Below are 23,939 nucleotides of genomic sequence, written 5' to 3' on the forward strand. Positions count from 1 at the left end.
ATGTTCGTTTTGCCAACATTTTCAACCAATCAAGCGGGCCAAAAATCAGACACGGCCAGGACAGCAAAGGACAGGACAGCAGAGGCCAGGCGAGGCAACACCGCGAACAACGACAACGACAGCAGCAACATCAACAGCAACAGCAACAACAACAACATGTGTTGCACATTCAACGCGCTCGTATTCCCATATGCCCCAGGGCTGTAGCTGTTGTTACTGTTGCTGCTGCTGTTGCTGTTGCTGTTGTTACTGCTGCTGTTGCCGGAGCCGCTGACATGTGGTAACGCGGTTTTGGTTTTGGTTGCGGCGCGGTCTTGTAATGCGTATTCAATGTTCCCGGACAGACAGACAAACAGACAGACAGACAGACAGAGAGACTGACAGGCAGCCAGGCTGATGGGCTGAGCTCTCCTTCTGACCCCCAGACGAGGCACGGACACATGCGTTGTTGCTCCCTCTTCCTGTTGCTGTTGCTGTTGCCACTGCCAACACCGCATTATGCCACGCTGTGTGGCATGTAGCCTTTGATTGAGTTTGAGTTTACCCGCCAGCTTTTCACGACGCGTTTTTGACATTTCTCTCTCTGAGTGAGTGTGTGTTTTTTTTTCTCCTTCGCTTTGTGATTTTCCTATTTCCCACTTGGTAAACTTTGAAGCGTGTTAAAATGTTTGATTTTGTCCGAATGTCAGTTACAGCTGTTTCAGCTGTGTTTGCAAGTTACGCAGTTGATGGATCTTCCCGTGGCTAGCTAAACTTTTGAGAATCGCAAAGAGAGGCGCTGAAAATTATGTAACTCTTTCGACGTGTGTGTTGTTTGTTGTTTTGGTTGCCACCATAAATTGCAGATGCCTCGCTGGCTGGTATCTGTTTGGCATGTTTGGCGTTGCCTTTTGAAGTGGCTGCCACACATTAGAGGCACTTTTATTGGCTAGCCCTAATTTGGCACTGCATGTTGTCTACGAGTCTTAATTTACGACAAGTCCTTTTGGTCATGGTTGTCGGTTGCTGGTTGCACTCTGACCCCCCCTCCAACTGCAAACAGATGCAGCGAGCTGCAGCTATGGATTATGCTAGTGAAAGAGAGGAAGAGGCAGAGAGAAAGAGAGAGAGGTAACTAGAGCTGAGTGCGTCTGAGTGCCACCTGATGTTCGTGGTCGATAACGATTTATGACACCAAAGCAGCAACGACAACAACGACAACGACAACGAAACTCTGACAGACGGCTGTTGTTGTCAGCGTTTGACATTTGCGCCTGTCCTTTGGTTCCGCTGGCTTCCATTTCAACCACAAAAAAAGGATATGCGACGAGGCGAATGTGTCGCGGCTTAGATGCTTATCAATCGAAGTAGAAAACGAGTTGGTAACTGGTAACTGGCAACTGAAGGCAACGGAAGTCTATGGCCCAATCGGCTTAGCCCATGTCACAAGGCCCCGTTAGCCAGCTAGTGCGAAGGTTAAGCAGGTGCATCTTAAACTAGAAGTGGTCGGTTGCAATTACCAGTTACATTGTTAGTGCAATTCAAGTCATTTAATTTAGTTTACTCGACTTGTCGCCTAGACAGCGTGACAGCCAGCGAGCGGGGTGGCATTCCACTATAAACAATATAAGTAAATACAAAATATATATATATATATATATGTGTATATAGCCAACTGGTCAACTGGTAGTCGAGAGACAGATAGTTTTAAACCTTATCTTCAGTATTTTTGTGCTGACAATCGCATGGAAAATTCTTTTCGAAAACAAGTTTTACCCGTTTTCGCAGCGCTCGATGCTCGATGTGTGTGGGGCGCAAAAAAAAGTAGAAAAAAGAAAAAAATAATATTAACTCGTAGTAAATATATTTATTTAGAAGTTAGCTGATTTATAATGGAAAACATGAAAAGCCATTGGGGGGAATTTTTTCTGTTTAGCTGGAAAATCACAAAATATTTTAGCGTCTTAATTAAAAAGCATAAATTACAGTACTCGACATATTAGGCTGACATTCTAACAGTTTTTTCTTTTTTACCCAACCCAACCCCTCGATTACATTTTTTATGTCTCAATTTTTGCCGAACAGCGAACAGCAGGTGCAAAAATGTGACTTGGCCTAATGCGCTCTAACTCTAACCCTTTTTTTTAGGTTGTGTTTTGGGATACTACAATTTGCCACGCTGCCAATTCGCTGGCTGACTGACCACCACCGCCACCCCCCCTGAGGCACTATAATTAACAGCTGTTGGCCAGGCCAACAGTACTCCATAGAGAGCGAAAGAGAGAGAGAGTCAGGAGCAAGGCAGTAATTTTTTTTTACTTTTTTGTTCCTGCTCGTTCGACAGGCGACTGCAGCGTAAAATTATGCAAATTTCTTTGTTGCTTTGCGTGTCAATAAACAATTTTTGACCTACATAATTATGCCAAATGCCGTGCCATGAAAATCTCTAAGCTCACACAGAGAGTGAGTGAGAGAGAGCCAGAAAAAGGAAGCCAGCAAGTGGCATAATTATTTAAATTATGAAGGACGCCGCTTTAAGGGACGAGGCAGCATGGCAACTTGTGGCAGAAAGGTGACGCGTGTTTGACTCGAGTGCCGAATGTTGAGAAATGCAAATGCGACTTAGTTCCGGCACAGCTTCTATGCACGACGGGATTATCCATCCATCCCATCCCATCCAGACTGATCGCATTTGCATAATTATTGGCCGCCTAGCGAGAGACGAGACGAGAACCCTTTGGGCAATTGGCGGCGTCTAACGATACGTTTGATCGGCTTTGATCGGGTTATTCAACTGATCACAGGACCCAAAAAAAAAAAAAAAACGAAAAGAAAGAAGTGCTGTACCTGAGCTGTGTGAATTTATGGGCCAAGCTGACATGCATGCAATCGTCTAACGCATTTGGTATGCCCAAAAAGATAGTAAGTAGGAGAGAGTGTGGAGGAGAGAGAGCTGAGCACTTGCCAGCGTCGAAGACTTTCTTCCATTCTTTCTTTCACGGCTGGACACTTTTTATCCATTATGGGATTCGTCTTTTCTCACTGCTAGAATTGTCCATAAATTTTCGACTCGACGCGGCTTTTATTTGTGTTCTTATTGTTGTAATCGCGGATGCTAGATTTGTTGGTATGTTGCACCAAGTCTGAACGTCGATAAAGTCTTCATTGATTTGTGACCTCTAATAATAGCGTTTAGCCATAGCATTGACCTTTTTTCCTCTTCTTCTTCTTCTTTTTTGGGACCCTCTCAGCGTGTTGAAAAGAACTTCTAAGGGATGCGACCGACCGACAACTTGGGACTCCTCCAGTTAATTATGTATTTGGGTCTCTCTCTCTGTCGTTCTGAGACTATGTCTAGTCTAGAGGCAGGTGTGGCTTCGTTGTAACTAGTGATGAGTTGTGCCCAATATCAATTAGCAAGCTGCGGTCAACAGTGACTATTCACTGCAATATAGAGCTGACTCAGCCAAGTGAATCATTTGATGAGTGCAAAAATATATATATACTATACGACGTATAAACATTAGCTTCCAGTATCTTAAGTATCCAAGTATCAATAGACGTTTTGATAAATGAGCTTAGATGTTTTATTTGTGGCCAACAAACAGCAGCAGCAGCAGCGAGTTGACTGAACAGCGTCGAAAGCATCTCAAAATTCCACAATCAAATTGGCCGCCAGCTATGGGCCAAGCAAATAGCAAATACAAAGCTTAAAACACGCATTTTGTTTAGTATTGAAGTCTACAAAGTCGACTGCTTAATGCTCTGAGAGTGCCAAGAAATTCCCAGAATTTATATGGAGATTCCCTGAAATTAGAGACAAACTATTTTTATGTTGATAAATGATTCTCGATTGGGGATTTTCTTTGCTTGCTATTTGGGTTATTTTCTGAGCATGGTTTTTACTTTTTAATTAGCATAACTACTCAGCTAATCGATATACCCTGCCACGTAATTGTTCGCTTTGTTTTTGGCACTAGTCGAACGCTGTTGGCCAGATCAAAGTGCGCTGTCCATCTTGACTTAACTTGGCTTGTAGTTAATGATAGCTCTCAGCTCTGAGCGACTACGTCTCAGTTTTTGTTTTTGGCTTGTTTGCTAATCAAAGATCGCAGCTTCTACAAAACAGTTAGCTGTGGATTTCTTTAGACGCTTGAGTACCGTAAACTATTTGTCCAAGTTTCAACTACAAGACTTTATGGTCTTTTGCATTTCGTTGGCAGCCCATTTTCCCACCTCCTCTCTCTCTCTCGATCACCTCGATGGCTCTTTCTCCGATGCTGCTGCTGTTGTATGCTGTGTTGTCTTCTTGACGTCATCGCGCATCTCTTTGGTGTATTTTGTTGATATCTGCGCGAAATCAAATGCCAACGATGCCGTCGTCAAGCACACAAAACTTTCGATCGAATTTTATGTATTTATTTCAACCAAAACCAAAAAAAAAAACAAAAATAAATAAACGACGCAAAAACAAAAGCCAAAGCCAAGCCAAGCCAGGCCAGACAACGGCCAGCGGCAACGCATCAACAACAACAACGACAACAACTTGACTGGAAACCTGAAATGTCTCAACACTTGGACCCCCACTGAACAGCAGCAACAACAGCAACGGCAACTGATCGCCCCGATCGAAGCGTGCAATCGTCTTACACACACACACATACACGCTCTCTCACACTCACATGCTGCGATACGGGGCGCGTTTCTAGTCGCGCCAAAGTAAAGGTCTACCGGTGGACATAAATTTAGCTGTAATGCGACAGGTGTATTTTTTATCTATGGAACGGCATAAAACGAGCAACGCAACGTCGCAGTCGCTGCCGCTGCTGCCGTTGCTGTTGCTGTTGCTGCTGCGCATGTGCAACACATTCAAACTTTGAAATAATATAAAAGTTGTTGCTGCTGTTGTCGTTGTTGTTGTTGTCTAAACACAATTTCAATGTTATGCATATGTGAAATAAAATTCTTGATGGCAACTTTTGACAGGCGCCACAAGTGTTGCTCAAATGTGGCTCAGCTGCCACTGTCTTTGTTGTTGTTGCTGTTGTTGTTCATCATAAACAACTTGAAGCCGCTAAAACGCTCAAGCCGATCGTCGCTTGCAGTTTCCATTATTTACCTTCAAATAGCCGTTGATTAAAAGCGTTTTTTCAAATGGTTTCCGTGATGGCAAGTTGTAGATTCTACTTGCCAGTTATTGCATAAGCACCAGCAATTGACTGACCGCTCCCAAGGACACCACTCATACTACACAGACTACAGATCACCGATCACCGATCGCAGATCTTTCCCATGTGTGTAACGGGTGATAGCAAACCAATAAAACACAGTCAACTGCTGCTATTGAGTGCTATTGAGAAAGGTCTTCCGGAAATCGAGATTGTAAACAAACAAAATTTGTGGGACATATAAAAAATCTTATTGACCTTATACTGCAGTTTGGAAAAGGGGTTTCCTTAAAAAAAGACTGACAAGTTTCTTTAAAAATGAGATGCATTTACTGTACATCGATTAAATTAAGTACTCTACTGTTTCATAATTCCATTAGAGTAAGAACGTACTCATATAGTTCCCTATTGAGCAAAGTCTTCCAGAATACGACAGTGCAATCAAAATATACAATAATAATGTGATTTAATTGACTTAACAAAATACGGTTTAAGTTTTTGCTGAATTAATAAATGCTTTCCTTATAAAAATGTAAAAAAAGTGTTTTTATTACGGTAAGATACATTTATAAAATAAGTTTAATATCTACACGAATTCATATTTCTATTGATATAAGTTCTGAGATATTTCCACTATCAACTCTCAATAAGAATTGTGGCTCTGAAATTAAAAAATTCGAATGATAAGAAACTACTTCTGTATTATTTTAAATTAATAGAAAAGTACAAAAACACAGTTGGTATTACTTTTAATACTTTTAAGATCGAAGAAAAGAAAGTTTTGGTTATACTTATAACATTATTGTAAAAACAAAAATACACAATTTAAATTAAACTAAAGTATCAATAAGTTCCATAAACATGTTCTATTTTAAATACAAACTTCATTTAAATATATTATAAAATCTTTTATGCTCTTTATGAAACACTAAAAATAAATAATTTCATTGGGTGCTAATAAAATAATAACTCTGGCAATTTTCTTAAAGAACGAAAGCGGGTTTAATTTCAAAATTGACGCTTCAGCTGCTCTGATTAAAATATGCATAAATTTGCAGTAGCTATAAAGTAATTTTACATAGTTAAAACTCACTTTTACGTGAGCATAATTGGACTGAAATAAAACAAAATTATTTACTGGCTGTCGAGAGTGTTTGCTGTTGCAATGAGGTCAGTTGCTTGCACAACAACGAACTTGCCCAATTAGAGAAAGTACACATGGAATCCTTTTACGTTTCACCAAACATGTTACATCCTTCTTCTCCGCCCACTCTTAGCTGTCGACAAAATCCACAAATTTGTGGCACAAAAAGTATTGCCTCCCTTTTTAGCAGATATTTGAGCATATGCGATTTACACGCAGACAATAATTAACCATATCGAAAAATATATAAAAAAAAAAGAATTGGAAACAACTACAACAAAGGGCTGGGCTACTTACGGGACACGTCAGCGACATATGTGCAAGGAAAATGAGGAAAAGCAAAAACAACCACCGGAGGCAGAGGCAGTAGAGGATGCCACATGGGTGCATTGTTGAGCAGGAAAAAACCCAAAAGTAAACACACACAATTTGCGATTTTTATTTGCAATCAATCATAAAATAAACTGCTCTGTCCCCCTTCCTCTATCTTTTTGGTGAGCGTGAAAATGCGACTAAGGCGTGGAAGTGCGGATTACCGCAGTTCGCAGCATGTGATCGATCGCCTGACCAGCAGCCAAAAGGATGAGAATGAGATTGAGGATGCTGCTGCTGAGGGAGCAGGGACAGGGGCAGGGGCAGCAATAGACGCCGCATGTGACACGTTTTGCTGCTTAAGCTGGCTGCAACGTTGGCGGCACAGGAAGTGTGGGTTGTACTCTGAAGAGAGGAGCCAGCATCGCAGCATCGCGTTGAACATGCAAATGCGGCTTAATTAACTTGTTGCACGTCGCCTCAGTTCGCCAGCAACAACAACAGCAACAACAACAATGTCGCCGACAACACGCATGCGCACTCTGCAGCCAAGTCTTTTGCAGTCAACAGTTTCACGGGTCTTTGGGTTCATTTCGGTCTCAAATTGAGCCAAACAAAAAAAAAACACACACAACACGGCCACCAAATCAGCGCCAAATTGAAGGCGGCCGCACAAGGTGTCCATTCCCGATGCCTTCTCCAATCCCTTCCCTTCCGCCTGCAATGCTCCAACTAATTTCCCAAACTCCTCGGCCTCATTTACATTTGGCGCCAGGCATTGGCAATGTTTCTCCTTTTTTTTTGCTTTTGTTTTTTAATTAATTCGATATCACAGTTGCGTTTTTTTTCGGCTACTGGTCTTTACTTGAGCTACCCTTTTGGGCCAACAGCAACAGCAACAGCAAAAGCGAATGGCATTTGCATTTGGACAGACAGACAAAAGTCCCGGTCATCGATACGAATTTCATTCAGAAATAATTTTTATGTCCAAATGTTGTGAGGTTGATGGCGGTTTGCTTCTGCTTCTGCTTCGGCTGCTGTTTTGTGGCCTTATCCTTTTGAACTTCATTTGCATAAACGGCATGAAATAAAATCAACAGTTGCAGAATCAACAGACAAGCAAACAGCAACAGCAACGACAAACAGACGATCAGACGCAATCCCGGACAATCGCAACGGGTCCAGCCAACAGTTTGAGACTGTCGACAGGTAGCAGAAACCTGACCAACCAAAGAAACAAAACACACAACAAATAAAAAAAAACGAAGCAAATAATAATAATATAAAATGTGTCGCAGAGCAGCTCAGATAAAGCGGTTCAGAGGCAAAATAACAGGCTCAGATTGCAGTTGTTTTGCACATTTTTTTGTTTTTGGCTACTGTTGGCAGTTCGATTTGGCACTGCAAAGATAACTCTCAGCATGATGGGAATTGAAGTGAACAGAGCTGAATTTTTAAGCTGCTCAATCTCAGTTTGAATATTATCATTTTGCAGCTCAATTAGAAATTCTTAAAGTATACAAATAAGTAGTTCTTTCAACTTTTACTAAGCTGTTTATGCTCAAGCTGTCTTCTTACATCATCCATAAAATTCTTTAGTTTATAATTATAGGCTTTGATTACAACGATCTGTATCAAGTTTGTTGATTAAGTGCATCCTCATACAAACAGGAAATTTCTACTTCTATCAAGAATGCTTTGCTTTTCTTTCTCTTCTTGATTTTATGATGACTTTCTTAATAGTTGCATGTTTATGATGATAACTCAGAGATTAGTTCAACTTTTCTGTTTGTTTATTATTATTTAGGCATATTTTGCTGTTCTTAATCGTTTTACTTTCATACATTTTAGAATGCAAGAAAATAATTTTCTATTTATTTTTAAGAAAAATTGTTAATGATTTCTCAACTTCTTGATATTAATTTTAATAAGGTAAATAATAAATATTCTATATTGTATATTAATATAAATAAGTTTCATTTCAGCAAAATATTTTTCAACAATCTAACAAAATTTAAATTATTGCTTGAACCGAAACAATATTTTATTTGCCTTAAAGAATTACTCGAAAAAAAGTTTAAAAACAATGAAATTGTGTGTTGTTGTATAAGTCTAGAGAGAATTTAGTTGCATCGCATGTTAGCATAAATATTACCACAATAATCTGATTAAAAAATATGATTGTAATTATACATACATGGCTAAAGATACTGCCAAAAGAAACCTTCTGTCAGCAATCGTTAAATCAAATGCATTAATTGTTAGTGCTCTAACTCCTTAAATATATTATCATACAAAATATTTAACTGAATTAATTATGTTATAATACTCAACTAAAAACGTTTTATTGGTCTTATAATGTATTTACACTTATTTTCTTAACTCTTCACATACTCAAGAGAATATTAAAGGCTTTATTAAGTCCAACGTTAATCTTGCTTGTAATGCCACGTCCAATAACTCGTTGTAGTAGTTGTTCTTAAGATTACTTTACCAGCTTAACAATTAACAAATCTCTCTTGGCAAAATTTCATTTAGCTGCAGCTACTGTGAATATGTGTTTTTGTTGCCTCAGCATGTGGTTTGTAATTTTGCAGCATTAACAGTGTTTTTAGCCAAGCCATAATCCTGACACTTTTGCTACCAAAACATGGCACAACTGAAGCTAGAGAGAGCCTAGAGGTTGCCTTGGCCCGCATACAATGATCAATCAGCCGCATGTCAGGCAAAGACAAGGACAGAGGAGATGGACAGAGGGACTGAGGGACGGACAGACGGTGCTCAGTCACCGCAGGAGGGCGTGCAAAAGACACGATCACGCCTCTTTGAGCGGCTAACGAGACCGAGACCACAAGATGAGTTTGCCGAAGACGCAATGAAGAAGCAATGCCAATTAAGGACCCGGCAAATGGGCTAATGTGTCAATTATGTGGCTTTTGAGTTACACGGTAGCTGCAGGAGAGCAAAATTACAGAGACAAATGAGGCGATAATATGGGAAAAATCAAAGTCAAAGTAGAGACCGAGACAGAGGAAACGAGAAACAGAAAACAAAAATAAAGTTCTCTTAATTCATATGTTGCCATCTACGCTCGACAATAACAAAACGATCTTGGCTTATCAATCTCATAATCTAACGCTTCCATTTCCATACTCATTAAGTTGAGAACGGTCAACAGGTTTTTTTTCTGTTTTGGTTCGAAAAGATCTTCCCAAAAATCATGCTCGATTTCCACGAAATTCATTTTCTCATGATTCACTTTCCATGCCAAAGAGAACGAGAGTTGAGAAGAAGAATCTGCTACGTGTTGTGCCTAATTGAAATTGATTGTCGAGTGATGGGCAAACAAAGCGGAGAATCGACAAGTGTAATCAGTAAAAAGTAGATGAAGAGTGAGAGAGAGAGGAAGCTGCCACAACTGGCACTTTTATGGCACTTTTAATTTCTATTACGCGCCAAGGAAGTTGCATTTAATACAAGAAAAAGAAAAACTACCCGCGCTAGCTTGCAAGTAGCAACCCACACACAACACAGAAGTCATAGACATAGACAAATCAGCGCGTATCTGTGAGATACATAAAATATTGCAAGGCAGCACGCTAATTTTGTTCGCGTGTTTCCTCAAGTGGCAGCCACTATATGCCACTTGCGGCGCGGCAATCGCATAAATACGAATACGCGAATGTGAATCCGACTGCGACTGCGAATAACTTGCAACCAGACCCAGACCCAGAGACCAAGAGGCTTTTGGCTGCAATTTCCCGCTGCGCTTTGTTTGCTCATTGGGCGCATCCGTTGCCGGTTGCCGCGCTGTCCGTCTGGCTGTCCGTCTGTCTGTCCGTCCGTCTGTCTGTCCGCCTGTTTGTCTGTCTGACTTCGTCTTAGGGACTTGGACTATCAGCGCTCTCATTGTTGTGTCAATTGTGTCGTGGCTGCAGTTGCTGTTATTTGTCATTTTTGCCGTGCAAAAGCGCAAATCTCAGACATTGCACTTTATCAAGTCATAGGCAAAGATCTGCTTAGGGGCGCCGCTGTCACCTCCACTTCTTTCTTCTCCTTCTCCACCGCTGATAAACTGGGTCAGCCAGCACTTAAGCAAAATCGTGCGTCCATCTCTGGCATTGGCAGCCACTTGAGTTGATTCTCTCTCAACTACAACCAAAAAAAAAAAGAAGCAAATGCTCTGTACTCCGCCTAGGTTAAAGAGCCGGCCTAATAATAGACCATCCACACACAGACCATCAGTCAGCCAGGGCCAGAGCGGACTTCAACACTGGGCGCACAGTAGCCCACAACAAATCACAAAATCGTTTAACAATAATTTCATAACAGCAGCTGGAAATGTTCACAGAGAGTCAGCGTAAAATTATAGCGCGATCACTTAACTCACGATCGCGATCAGTTGGGGGCATTAAGATTACCAGCTACTGCCAACTGCCAACTGCCAACGGAAGCTGCATTTTGGTAGCTGCCCAGGCTAAAGGAGGGAAAAATCAGCAAAGCTGAAAGCCTGATCAGCGATCGTCGTCGTCGACGGCTTCGTCGTCGTGTTTTGGCCGGACTCAACGCACGAAGCAAGATGCTACGCTGAGCATCTTTTGGCGCGTCGTCCACGCGAAATAATTTTTATTGAATAATTTTTCATTATTTTTCGTTTGAATTGAGAGGCCAGACCAAGCCCGGCATCGGCATCGTCGAGATCGGCAGCAGCAGCAGCAGCAACAGGCAACAGCCATAGGTTTGAGTCTGAGTCTGAGTCTTCGTCTGAGCCTGGCCAAGTGGCTCTGTGTCTGCGACGTAACCGTCAAAAACAATAAAGTCCAAAACGAGCGAACAATGTAAATGGCAAGTCATGATTTTGCTGTTATGCGCTGTTAAAAGGGGGCGCTCGCCGTTCGACACGATCAAGAACAAAACCCAAAAACCCAACACAGAAGTGTAGCCCTCCTCTTTCTCTCTCAGTCTGTCTTTCTGTCTGTCTGTGTGTGTGTGTGGAGGATGCTACCGTTGCTACCAACGCCAGCCAGCGTTGACTTCGATGATCAACATGACCCAAAACAATGCGCTGAACAGAACCAAAACCAGCATCAACAACAACAACAACAAATACTTTACTCATACTTTATGCCCAAAATGCGCCTGGACAACGAAACGAAGCGAACCGAAGCGAAGCGAAGAGACCCCGATCAATGCAATTGTTTGCCCCTTTTAGTCAAGTTGCGCACTTCATAAGCAAATACAACAAAACCCCGAGAAACCAAACAGAAATCCAAATAAAAACAAAAACCAAAACCAGGGCCAAAAGGCAAACAATGGAAATGGCCACGGCCCACGACGAGTAAGTGCATCCAATGACGGGGGGAAGGGGCATTGAACGAGGCAGCAACTTTGGCACTTTGATTGGAGTCCAACAAGCAGCAAAGACATATAAAATATTTATAACAATGAAGGGAGAAATGGCTGAGAATCTTACGCATGAGGAAGAAACATTGCTCAGATGGCAACTGCAAAATGCCAAAAAAAAAAATATTATTAATTTATAGAGGAAGCTGCCGTTTAAATTTCTTATTTATTTAAAAAGCTTAGATCGAATTAAAATGGTCTCCAATGTATTTTTAAAGCTCTGGATGCAAATGCCGTTGGCTTAAATGTCATACTCTATTTAAAAAAATAGAAATTTAGTTTTCTTACGTTTGTAGTTAAAATAGTAGTAGGATTTATAAAAAAACATTTATTCAAAATGTCTTCAACAATCTCTCTATTATTATCTCTAATTTTAAGAAGAAACACATTAATAATATGAAGATTAAAGTATTTTTTCTAGATTAAAAACTTCTTTAATATTTTAATCTTAAAACAAGATTATTATAATCTTTAAATTAAAATGTAAGATCGAAATACTTGCCCAAAAAATAATGGCTTTAGTTTCAAGAACATTATTTTTTTTCTCTGTATATTACACGATTTGCATTGTTCTTCAATATTTTGATATCTCCCTTAATCTAGAATTACATTATTTTAATTTTTTTTTGAATTTTATTAAATTAAATAAATTAGTACTAATTTATCTTATAACTTCTTCATTCTTTCACACATTATTATATAACTTTGAATTATATATAAACCTGCATTTATTGAAGCCATGAACTTCGACAACAAAATAATTGAAATACAACAGAATTTATTATAGAAATTAATTTAGATAAGAAATAAGTTAAAGTAAAATTCCGCATTTTTTTAAGAAATCCTGCTTGCCTGGTTATACTTTCTTAAACTGGTATTTGAACAATAGAAATGCTGATTGCCGAAGAAAGTATGTGCAATCAAACATTTAAAATTAGCAATTTGTACATTAAAAATTCATAAATTTAATAACTGTCATTCCAATCTTAATTAACAAAGCAAGAGTTTAGCTGGTAGTAGTAGTAGAATTTCATAATATTTCACTCGTGCAAACAATGAAATCAAATGCGAATAAAAACAAGACTATTTCAATTGATGGCGATTCGGTTTTTCCGGTTTCTGAGCTTTGTTTGAGTTTTGACTATGGCGTTGGCTTTGACTTTGGCTTTGGCCTGAAGCCTGTTTAACGTAACTTAGTCGCATTTGACACACTGACGTGTTTATAAAGATAAACTTCTTGCAGAGCAGCAGCAAAAAACAAAAAAAAAAAAACACGAGCAACACTCAACAACAAAACTCTTTGACCTTGAGTTGCAAAAGCTGCGAATCTCTTGGAAATGTTTTTGTTTTGTTTTTTTTTTTTATTTTTTCTTTATCATTTGGAACGGACATTTCATTCTCAAACGTGCGCGAGTTGCAACAATGAAATGCGGCGACAAAAAGCCGCAAGGCTCTGCTCTCCCCTCTCCTCACTGTGTTTGGTGGATGGACTCCAGTTGAGGCAAAGTCCAGCCTCAGACCCGCTAGCGGTACCGTTTAGTGCGCATGCGTTGCGAATGGCGGCTGCGTCTCAAAGCGAATGCCGCCGCCACCGCCACTGTTAAATCTGGGAGGATGGGGAGACTGAGGAGTGCAGACTGCAGACTGCAGACGGAGGCAGCTAAATTTACGCGTGTGCTAAACACGAGACTTCCATGAACTCCGACTCAGACTCCGACTCAGCCGCAAGCCTTTTGGCCATGCCACATAAAGGCAAACGTCTCCGACATTGAGCCTCTGCCTCGTATTGTTTCTAAAAATGAAAGAGAAATTCCTCAAAAAATAAAAATACATTTCAGTGCCCCTAAGGATTTCTATTGTTCGAGCAGCTTTGGACAGCGACGTTCGTCAAATACATTTTTTCTTGCCACAGTTTCGGGGGCATGCAACTCAAACGAAAACGAAATTCTTTTCACTCACACAAACAGAAGAGAAATCAATTTGAAATACTACAGCAACTAGTAGTATATCGTTTTCCAAAACAAACATCTTCAGCTCATTAAAACCTGGCCAGAGACATTCCAACGCGATGCTGTAGGTTTATGGACTTTAACGATTACAACGCGAAGGTCGCTCATTAAATGCCAAATAAAATTGGTATAAAAACATAAAAATTGGCTCGCAGCAAACACAACACAACACAACCCAACAACAACAACAAGAGACCCAAGAAGACACTTGCGTGATCAGTTGCGGTCGTAAAATATCTCTCCATCTCTTTTACTATTATTATTTTTTTTTATATATATTTGAGCCCATGCCAAGTGTTAGCACGTTCTGTGCCTCAGAGTAGCGACTTGATCCAAGCGATCAGAAGACTGTCTAGCGCCAGTCCAACTCCATCTCTCTGCTTTATGGAAAATAAAAGCTCTTCCCTAACTGAAAACTGAATACCAAACACTATAAATCATGCCCAGCATCAACAACACGAAAAACTAAATCAAAGTGTGGTGCCTGAAGATTTCACAAAACAAAATAAAGCGCAGACGCTGAAGTTGTGGATGAAACAGCTTCAGACGCTGACGCAGATGAAGAAGAAACATTTTTTGGGCGCCCCAAGCGCATCTACCAAAAGCTCGCACGCACTCATAGTTATGGATATCCACAGTGGGCATTCGATATGGTGATTGCACGAAAGATTGATGATGTATCTCTTTATTTTTAACACTTTAAAAATGATTTTCAAATATTATTGATATATTATATTATTGATATATTGAATATAAAAAATAAATTAAAATTAAAACATGTTTAACACTTAAAAATATTCTTTTAATGTTTTCATAAAGCATTTATTAATTCTATTCCATTTCACAAAATAAAATATATTTTTGAAGTTTGTGAAATCATTCTCCAATTTTTCATGTTCTTAAAAACATATTTTGAATATATATTTTTGACGTTCCTTGATGCAATCAAAATGAAATAAAAAAGTTATATTTTTCTATTTTTAATCAGTTTTTTTCAAGCATAAGACTTTTCAAAGTAGTGTTTAATTATTATTTACAAATTGAAAACTTTTTGTAAAACTGATGCTATCTGATAATCTTTCGACTTATAATAAAATATTTTAACATTCTTGGTAATAAATTATATTTGAATGTTATTATATTATATTGTATGTAAGTTTACTATGCTTAAAATATAATACAATATAAAAAATATATAATAATAATAATATTTGTATGAATTTTATTACTCTTGTCTGCCTTAGCGAGTACGCACTGTATTTGCTATATCTGTGTCTAGTATGCCACATTTGTGTGTGTGAGTATAAATCTTCTTTTAATTTGTGACAAGATCAACAAGTTCAAAGTTGTTTCAATCAATTGACCTCGCTGCTCCCAGAGGCTACAAATATTGTAACAGATCAGTCCAAATTGCGCTGCCAGCGTCAACGTCAGCAGAGGCAGAGGCGGCTGCAGCGATAGAGTCAGCTGCGAAAGCATCAACGGCGTTAAAGTTGAGCTATCACAAATACTATATATAAGCGAAATTTTGCGCAATTTCATCATCATCAACATCAGCGTCATCGTCGACGCTGTCGCGTGCACGTGCCACACTCATCTTGTCTTGCAACGGATCAGATCGCAATGGAGAAGACTCGACTAACTGCAGCTGACCTGTATTTTGTTGCAGCGCAGATTTGTGCAGCGGCTTGAGCTTATTATTCAATTAAAGAGACAGATCTGCGGCAAGTGGACATCGACTAAAGTGCAGGCCAGTGAAAGGCCATTGCGTATACGCCACGTTGTGCTGTGTTGCGTTGCGTTGCGTTTCGTTGCGTGCAACCTGTCCTCCGCTAAAACAGACCCATTAACCTAGTTTCTTTATATGCGACGACTACTCTCTACTCTCTGTTCGCGTTTTGTCAGCTGACTGATGCTGCTTTTGTTTGTCTCAATTTAAAGTTCAATTTCATTGGCCCTCGTCGTGGCTGCTCAAATTGATGTGACAGTTTTGGTTTTGCCCGCTAAACTGAAACTGAAACGAAACGAATCGAAAAAACGTGTGGGTCAATGAGCTCAGCTGCAGTTTTTCTTTTTCTTTATTTGTTCATCTCGTTCTCTTGCTCTCATAGTTTGCAAAATGCGTAACTAATGCATATGTATATGCATATGTATATAGATTTAATGCTGTAACTCAGGCGGGGCTGGAGAAAGTGACATTTTAATCACACGATGTCAATTAATTGACTACAACTTTGTACAACAAACAGTAATTAATTTAGCTTGAATTTACCTAGTTTACATTTTTATTCGAAAAGAATATAATAGCTAAATATTATTCGCATTTTTGTTAACTCTCAAACTGATCAATTTATTAAAGAATTATTTTGAAATTTAAATTCAAAGAGAATAACAACATTTATAAGCAGCTTTAAATAAGTGGCAAATTTCAACATAAGAATAATCGCTTTTTTTAAGTGAATTTAAATAAAGACATATATCAAATATCTGACCAGTAATTGATCATCAAAAGTTGGCATCAAATATATTTAAGATGCAACTCATCTTATCTTTTAATACTATTTATTGAATTTTAGTATAATTTGTAGAGATTTTTGCATTGATTTAAGAAATCAATATACAATTTATTTCATAAAAGCCGAAATATTAATTATTTATCAATATTTACATGTTGTTTTTATTGAATTGTTGAATTGTATGGAATTTAAGATGCAATTCAGTTACGCTTATAATAATCTATCATTATTCAATTGAATTGAAAATTATTTTACTCAACAATTTCTTCAATTAACTCAAGCTTATATGATTTGCTTTTTCTTTTTTAGTGAGTTGAACTGCAAAATAAATTTAAATTTGACCTTAAATTGTTTAAGCTAGTAAAATAAACCCAATTACCAAATTATATAGAACACTCTTGTATTGCATTAATCAGCTACGTGAAAATTGAAATGCAACAGACGCAAACTACAAAGGAAAGTGCGAGCTCAAAGGATTCCGTTGATAGCTCTACTTAACTAGCTGATTTTGTGGCAACATTTCGCTTTACAATTTATAAGTTGAATCGCATTGTTGTTGGTGATGTGATATATACCCAATTCTGAAAGGAATTGCATATAGTGGCAGCATTTTATGGCCTCATTAATCAAGCTGCACACGCAACTGTGAATGGCGTTGCATGCAACATTGACGATGTTCACACAAAGCGACAGCTTCAAAATGGCGCCCAAAAGCACACACCACAAATTTTATGCAGCCCCGCCCCCCAACTGCCGCCCACACACATACAGAGAGAGTGCGAGAGTGAGTGAGAGAGAGCCATAAACTTTAATGCATAAAATATTGAATTTTTGCAGACGGATTAACCTTGACTTTCACTTTCGCCACGCTGTCGACGTTGCCGTTGACTGAGGCGTCGACAACGTCACTTTGCTGCTACTGCCGTTGCTGTTGCCTCTGCTGCACTGTGCGCTGTCAAAGGATATAACTTTGAGTGGCGCGACAGCAGCAATACAAATGTAGCAAGCCAAACCAGTCAGAGAGAGAGTCTCGCAGAAAGAGCCACAGACCAGGACATTTGTATGTACGACTCGATGCGACGACGTCGACGACTGAGCTACACACACACACACACTCACACACACACAGCAACTGTGGCACAACAAGTGTGCATGTGTGTGTGTAACTGGGCTGCTCGACTCCTAACTGGCTAAATCCAACTGTTTGCTTCGTCGTCGTCGCAGTCGTCGCCTGTTTTGCGCCTTTTTTGTATGCCGTGGAGCACTTCAAACATTCGTCCTTGGCGGCGACGAAAAATGTTCCCTTTTTTGAATAATTCATATCGTTACAGGACATTCAAAACACACACGCGATACCGAGTCGAGAGTCGAGAGGGCGATGCAATCTGAATGCCAAACAAGCCGGCAACTCGGCGCCAAAAAAAGGTGTGTGTTGTGTGTTGTGTCTATCTCGCTGCTTAGTAAATAGCAAAACACACACACACTCACACACTCTGTGCCACATGTTGCTTGTCAAATTGAGACGCATTGTGAGCAATTAAAAACTGCAGTGCAGAAAATAGTTGCGCCAAAAAGTTATCGATAGACACAAAAGCGACAGAAAAGTCCCAGCAGCAACAACTTCCGGCAGCTCAGGGGGCAGCTATTTGGTATGCAGGATGCGTCCCACACACATACACTCACACACACACACAGAAGACAGCAGACAGCAGGCAACGACCTCGTTACGAAACTGGAGCGAGTAAGGAAGAGCGAGAGGAAGAGAGAGAGAGGAAGATATCGCCCCACTTTGGCTGGCTGCAGTTTTATTTGATTTTCGTTTTTTCTCTCTCACTCAGTGTTTTCTTTTTTTTTTGCTTTTGCTGTCCGTTGCATTGACTGGCTGCTTGTTGAGTGTCTCCTGCCTTCGTCCTGTGTGTCCTGTGTATCCTGTGTGTGTGTGTGTAGGTGTGTTGCGTGTTTGCGCATTTGAGCATATGATTAAACTACATTTTTGGTATGCATATTCTATCGTCTCTGCCCCGTGTTAAACAATGCGTCGTCACAGCCAAAGGGTTAACGACACCACGACATCCTTTTCTCTTCTCTTTTCTTCTCTTTTTTTTTTGCGACCTATCGACCTGTGAGAACAGCTAAGACACCTGCCACCTGACACTTTGCTTGCGATAGGCATCTACAACCAGCGTTACAGGTACTCAAAGTCTCTGTGTTTTGGCTGTCATTTCTGTTGCTGTTGCTGATGCTGTTGTTGTCACCGCCCTTTGAGAGTTTCGTTCTCACGCAGTCAAAAAGGGCTCTCGACACTCTCTGAATTTCGCCTTATGCAATACCGTTGCTATTTTGCAATTATTGCAATAGAAATCACCGTTAAAGGATTGACATTAACAGTTAGACATTTTGCCTGGGAAATGCAGAATGCAAGTGATACAAATATTCATGTGAATCAATCGCCCCCTCAAACTGTTATAACTGTTGCTTGGAAAGAACTTCTTGAATGTAGTGACAACAAATCTGTGGGAATTTCTTTGCTATCAAACTGGGAAAAGGGTTAATCGGAAAATACCGTACAAGAGAAGGTGTGTGAATCTGATGATATCGTATAAATAATATCTTAATTAACTCTCTTCATGCTGCAAGGCGACCTAAAAATAAAATATTGAAATAGAAATTGGGTGATTCTACGTTGAAGTTTATATACACGCTTCATATCAATTATATTCATCGAAACAATAAAAACTTGCCCTTGCCATTACATGTAGCAAACGGAAGAAAGATAACAGAAAATACTCTATTTGCTAAATCGATGTATATATTTAAGCATAAATTTGAAAAAAGAAAGTTACAGTCGAGTGTGCTTGACTGTGAGAGCTACCCATTTTAAGTAAAAGCAAAATATTGCGGTATTATTCTCAAAATATTCCAAATTAATATACCACAAAAATACTTTAAAAATATACCAATGGTTATATTTACATAGTACTACATTGAAAATATACCATTGAGTAAAAATATATCACATTGTCAGCCAAAGCTGCTAATAGCCATGTAATATGTAGACGTTTTTTCCAATACTAAATAAATTCTTAAATAATTTTTTATCCGATCGCAAGCAAATTTTTGGGAATCATAAAAAAATTTGAAACAAACTTGATGTGCCTGCAAACATAGCAAGTGCTCTAGGTGTTCATATGGACGGACCGACACACAGACAGACAGACAGATAGATAGACAGATAGACAGACAGATAGTCAGACAAATAGACAGACAGATAGATAGACAGACGGACATAGCTAGATCGTCTCGGCTGTTGACGCTGATCAAGATACATACTTTATGGGGTCAGAGATGACTTCTTCAGCTTGTTACATATATTTCATGGAGGCTCAAAATTCTGCCTTCAATATTACAGGAGCTGTCACACAAAAGCCTATGAGATTAAGTGAGACGGGCGTATATGTGATCTTATTTCTACAATTGAAACAACTTCATATTTACGTTATATAAACATTTCGGCTGACAATTTGAATCTTCTTAGCAAGCACTTAAATAAATCTAATCAATTTTTTTATATATAGCAACCAAAATAGAATGACCTTATTTGAAGTTGAGATTATCTGTTCTACTCGCTATTTGCACCGAGCTAAGCATTCGGCTTAGCCTAATTTTCATCCGAATATATAATTGGAATTCCAAATAAATAGTAGATTAATATAAAAAATAACAAACTACTGAATGTCATTTGCTTATCAATCTATATTTATATTATTTATATATATATATACAATCTTCTCTTTGATTATACCATATATACCAACCACTTATTAAATGAGCTCCTTAGTGAGTTTTTGATAGTCTTTAGTAAAACACTAGTAATGAGCAGAATTTTAATATATTCAGCCTTGATTGTAGTTGCTCAAGAAGTGTCCTTTGCAGAAGCAACAATATCGCCGGAAGTAATAATAAACATTTACAAATACATATACTAAAGAGTGCGTGTTAAAATTAAAATCGTTTCCCCTTTATCAGACATGTGAATCAACTCGTCAACTTGAAGAGCAATGCAGCACATATTCGTATACAGTTTTAAAGCCAATGCTGGATTACTTGCGACATGTTAGAGAAGAACTAGAAAGAAATGAATTGATGAATAGGGAAATTCAAGATTTAAGAGTCAATCGGGATTATAACAACGAGATCATTAAAGAATTAAGAAATCAGATTGAGTTTCAAAAAGAAACCATTCAAAAGCTTACTGATATTTCAAAAATAACAGATAATTGCGATGATTTAATTTTGAAATTGAGTGATAGGAATGATAGGTTATTAAAATGTGAAAATAATTTCAGCGAGCTTAAAAAAAATTTTATTGAAAAGAATGAAACGCTATCGAAATGTGAAAATAAATTAGATGTGCTTAATAACACTCTAATTGAAAATACGGATAGTCTTGTAAAGTTGAAAAATAACTTCAATGAGCTTCATGAAGAATATGTTGAAAAGAATAAAAAGAATAAAAATAAATTCAGCGAGCTTAATCAAACTTTTGTTGAAAATAATAAAAGGTTATCAAAATGTGAAAATAAATTCAACGAGCTTAATAAAACATTTATAGAAACTAATGAGAGTCTAGTAAATTGGGAAAACAACTTCAATGAGCTTAATGAAACATTTGTTGCGCAGAATAATGAATTGTTAGAGCAAATCAAAGGCTTACAAATATGCCAAAAAGATAACGAAATGTTAAAGATAAAAGAGAAAAGGATTTCAGATAGTTACACTTCGAGTATTCATTCAATAAATGTAGTTGACTATGGTTCATTCGATGTGTTGTTCGATAATAAAACATCTGAAATAGACTGGATAGTTATCCAACAGAGAATAGATGGAAAAGAAAATTTCTTTCGCGATTGGAATACTTACGTAGCAGGCTTTGGATCTTTTGAGGCAGACTTTTTTCTAGGCCTAGAGAAGATTCATCGACTAACGAGCTCAACACGCTATCAACTCCTGATTCGCATGGAATACTTCAATGGGACAATACGATACGCTGGCTACGATAATTTTAAAGTTGACAACAATGAAACGGACTACACATTGAGCAGTTTGGGTCAATATTCTAGCGATAAAGACGATCAATTCTGGGGCGGCGACCATTTGCGATGGCATGAGGGCATGAAATTCTCAACGTTCGACAACGAGAATGATCTGTGGAATAAGGAGTGTGCAAAGATTCATAAAGGAGGATGGTGGTTCAATCGTTGCACAGCTAGGTAAATCTTCATAATAGTCTTATTAATTGGATGAATTCTAATATTTGTTTCTTGTGCAGCAATTTAAATGGATTATACTCAGTGATGGACGGCAGTAAATACGCACGAATGTTTTGGTTAGACTATTTGCCTCTCAAGAGTGTCCAAATGATGATACGAAAATATCAACCATTGTAAACAAACGTTTTTTATGAAACAACAGTTTATATTGTTATTTAATGCCCATACAAATTGCACCTTTATTTGCTTATAGAGCTTCTATCACATCTTGACACTGTGCGTATATGTAAAGGGCTTATTACGAATACTAAACCCATGAACATGATAATGATGATATATCAATATAGTTCCACATTCAAAATATACTATAGACGGCACAATATACCAGCTTGTCAGCCGTTTTTCCCCATACAAAAGTATTTCTTTATTAACTTCCACACTTCCAAAATTCGCAGCTGTAGCTTTAAAATTACGCGTGTTATTCGATTTTTGTTGATTTGGGGGGCTAAAATGGGCTTGGCAAAAATTTGATACAAAATGGATATGCGGGCAAACATAACAAATGCTGTCGAATAGCTCTATCTCTTATAGTCTCTGAGATTCACAGTTTCATACGGACGGACGGACATGGCCAGATCGCTTCGGCTGTTGATGCTGGTCAAGAATATAGATATATACTTTATAGAGTCCGAGATGCCTCCTTCTACCTGTTACATTTATTTCCTGCCGGCACAAAATAATAATATCCTTTTACCCTATGGATATTTTATTTTTACAATACGATACGGAAGTTTCTTTGATTTACAAATAAAACGTTTCAATGATTCTATAATATTGTCTTATCTTTGTTTATTTTTTTATTGAACAAATTGTTACTCCTACTAAATATAAATTGTGTATTTACCAAGCAACCTACAACTCAACTCAGTTGTTCAATTGTCCATTTAAGTGTCACACAAGTCTATATGATATCTTTAGAATGTTTGAGGTGTATCCGCATCAAGACACATGCGCATCAACAGCAACGAATTGAGCATCGATTCCCCCAGTTAGATTGTTTGGAGCAAACGACTTGTATCAAATGTGGCCCGTTTATACTTAAGAGTATGTTTAGATACAAGTAAATATACAAGTGTATACAAATGTATAAAGTGAATATGTGTGTGTGTGTGTATGAAACAAGCTCCATAGAGCAACTCTCTTGGATGCCTGCTGCCCCTCCCAGAGTATCGTGGTATCATGGTCGCATAATTTATGACATTTTTGTGCGTCTTTTGTGTCGCGCTTGTATTAAATTTTGAAAAACAGAAAGAAAAAAAAAACCAAACAAGTCCAAATCCAAGTCGAACCAAGAGTGGAATCGAGTTGGTGTCGAAGTCGCAATCGGAATCAGAGTCGGAATCGGCGGTGGAGATGGAGATGGAGTCGGTTGCCTGTGATTTTCACGGCGAGATGCTGTAATAGCCGCAATAGAGAAGAGTCAAAGACGAAGACGAAGACACACACAAAATTTAAAACGCACGCACAAAATCTAAACTAAAAGGCGGGGAGGCGGGGTACGAAAAAAGGGAAAATAACTAAGCGACGATCATTTGGATTTTCGGTTGATTTTTTTTTAGTTTTTTAGTTTTTTGGGGGTTTTGGTTTTCGCTTTTGGTATCGATTTTTTTTTTCTGCTGCTTCTTTGCCGTCGAAATGTATCTTCTTGGTTGGCTTGGGCCCTTTTTGGAGTCGAGTCGAGTAGAAATAATAATAATAATAATAAAAATAATGATAAGGTTGACCTGTTGTTAAAAGTCATTGAATGCCCTTTGGGTAATAATTTATTTGTGGGACACAAGCGCGTTGCTTAGATTCGGCTTGTGTTTATTTATTATTATTATTTTGGTCGTCTTCTTCTTCTCTTCCTCTCTTCTCCTCTAAGAAAAAAAACTTGTTTTAAGTTATTGGATTGCTTGTGGACCAGGGCACACACTATAGTTAACATATGTAGAGAGGTGAATTTCTTAGCCACTTCTTTCGACGTTAGCGTTTTGTTAGTGAAAGCTGGCACAGAGCACCGAAGCATCGAAGCAGCACTTTGCGGACCCCGCGATATCACATATCGACATCCCAGACATCAGTCTAATATATAGCTG

General features: G+C 38.6%; 1 protein-coding gene across 1 annotated transcript; it reads left to right on the forward strand.

The window, feature by feature from the left end:
- The first annotated feature begins 21,470 nt into the window (after window positions 1-21,470).
- LOC117572552 (fibrinogen-like protein 1) lies at window positions 21,471-21,978 on the forward strand. The gene is made up of 2 exons (XM_034255424.2): window positions 21,471-21,801; window positions 21,861-21,978. Exons 1-2 carry the CDS (start codon window positions 21,548-21,550, stop codon window positions 21,976-21,978), a joined length of 372 nt encoding a protein of 123 aa, XP_034111315.1. The 5' UTR covers window positions 21,471-21,547.
- Window positions 21,979-23,939: the final 1,961 nt, after the last annotated feature.

This window comes from Drosophila albomicans, chromosome 3, assembly GCF_009650485.2.
Source record: "Drosophila albomicans strain 15112-1751.03 chromosome 3, ASM965048v2, whole genome shotgun sequence".
In the NCBI taxonomy this organism is placed as follows: Eukaryota; Metazoa; Arthropoda; class Insecta; order Diptera; family Drosophilidae; genus Drosophila; species Drosophila albomicans.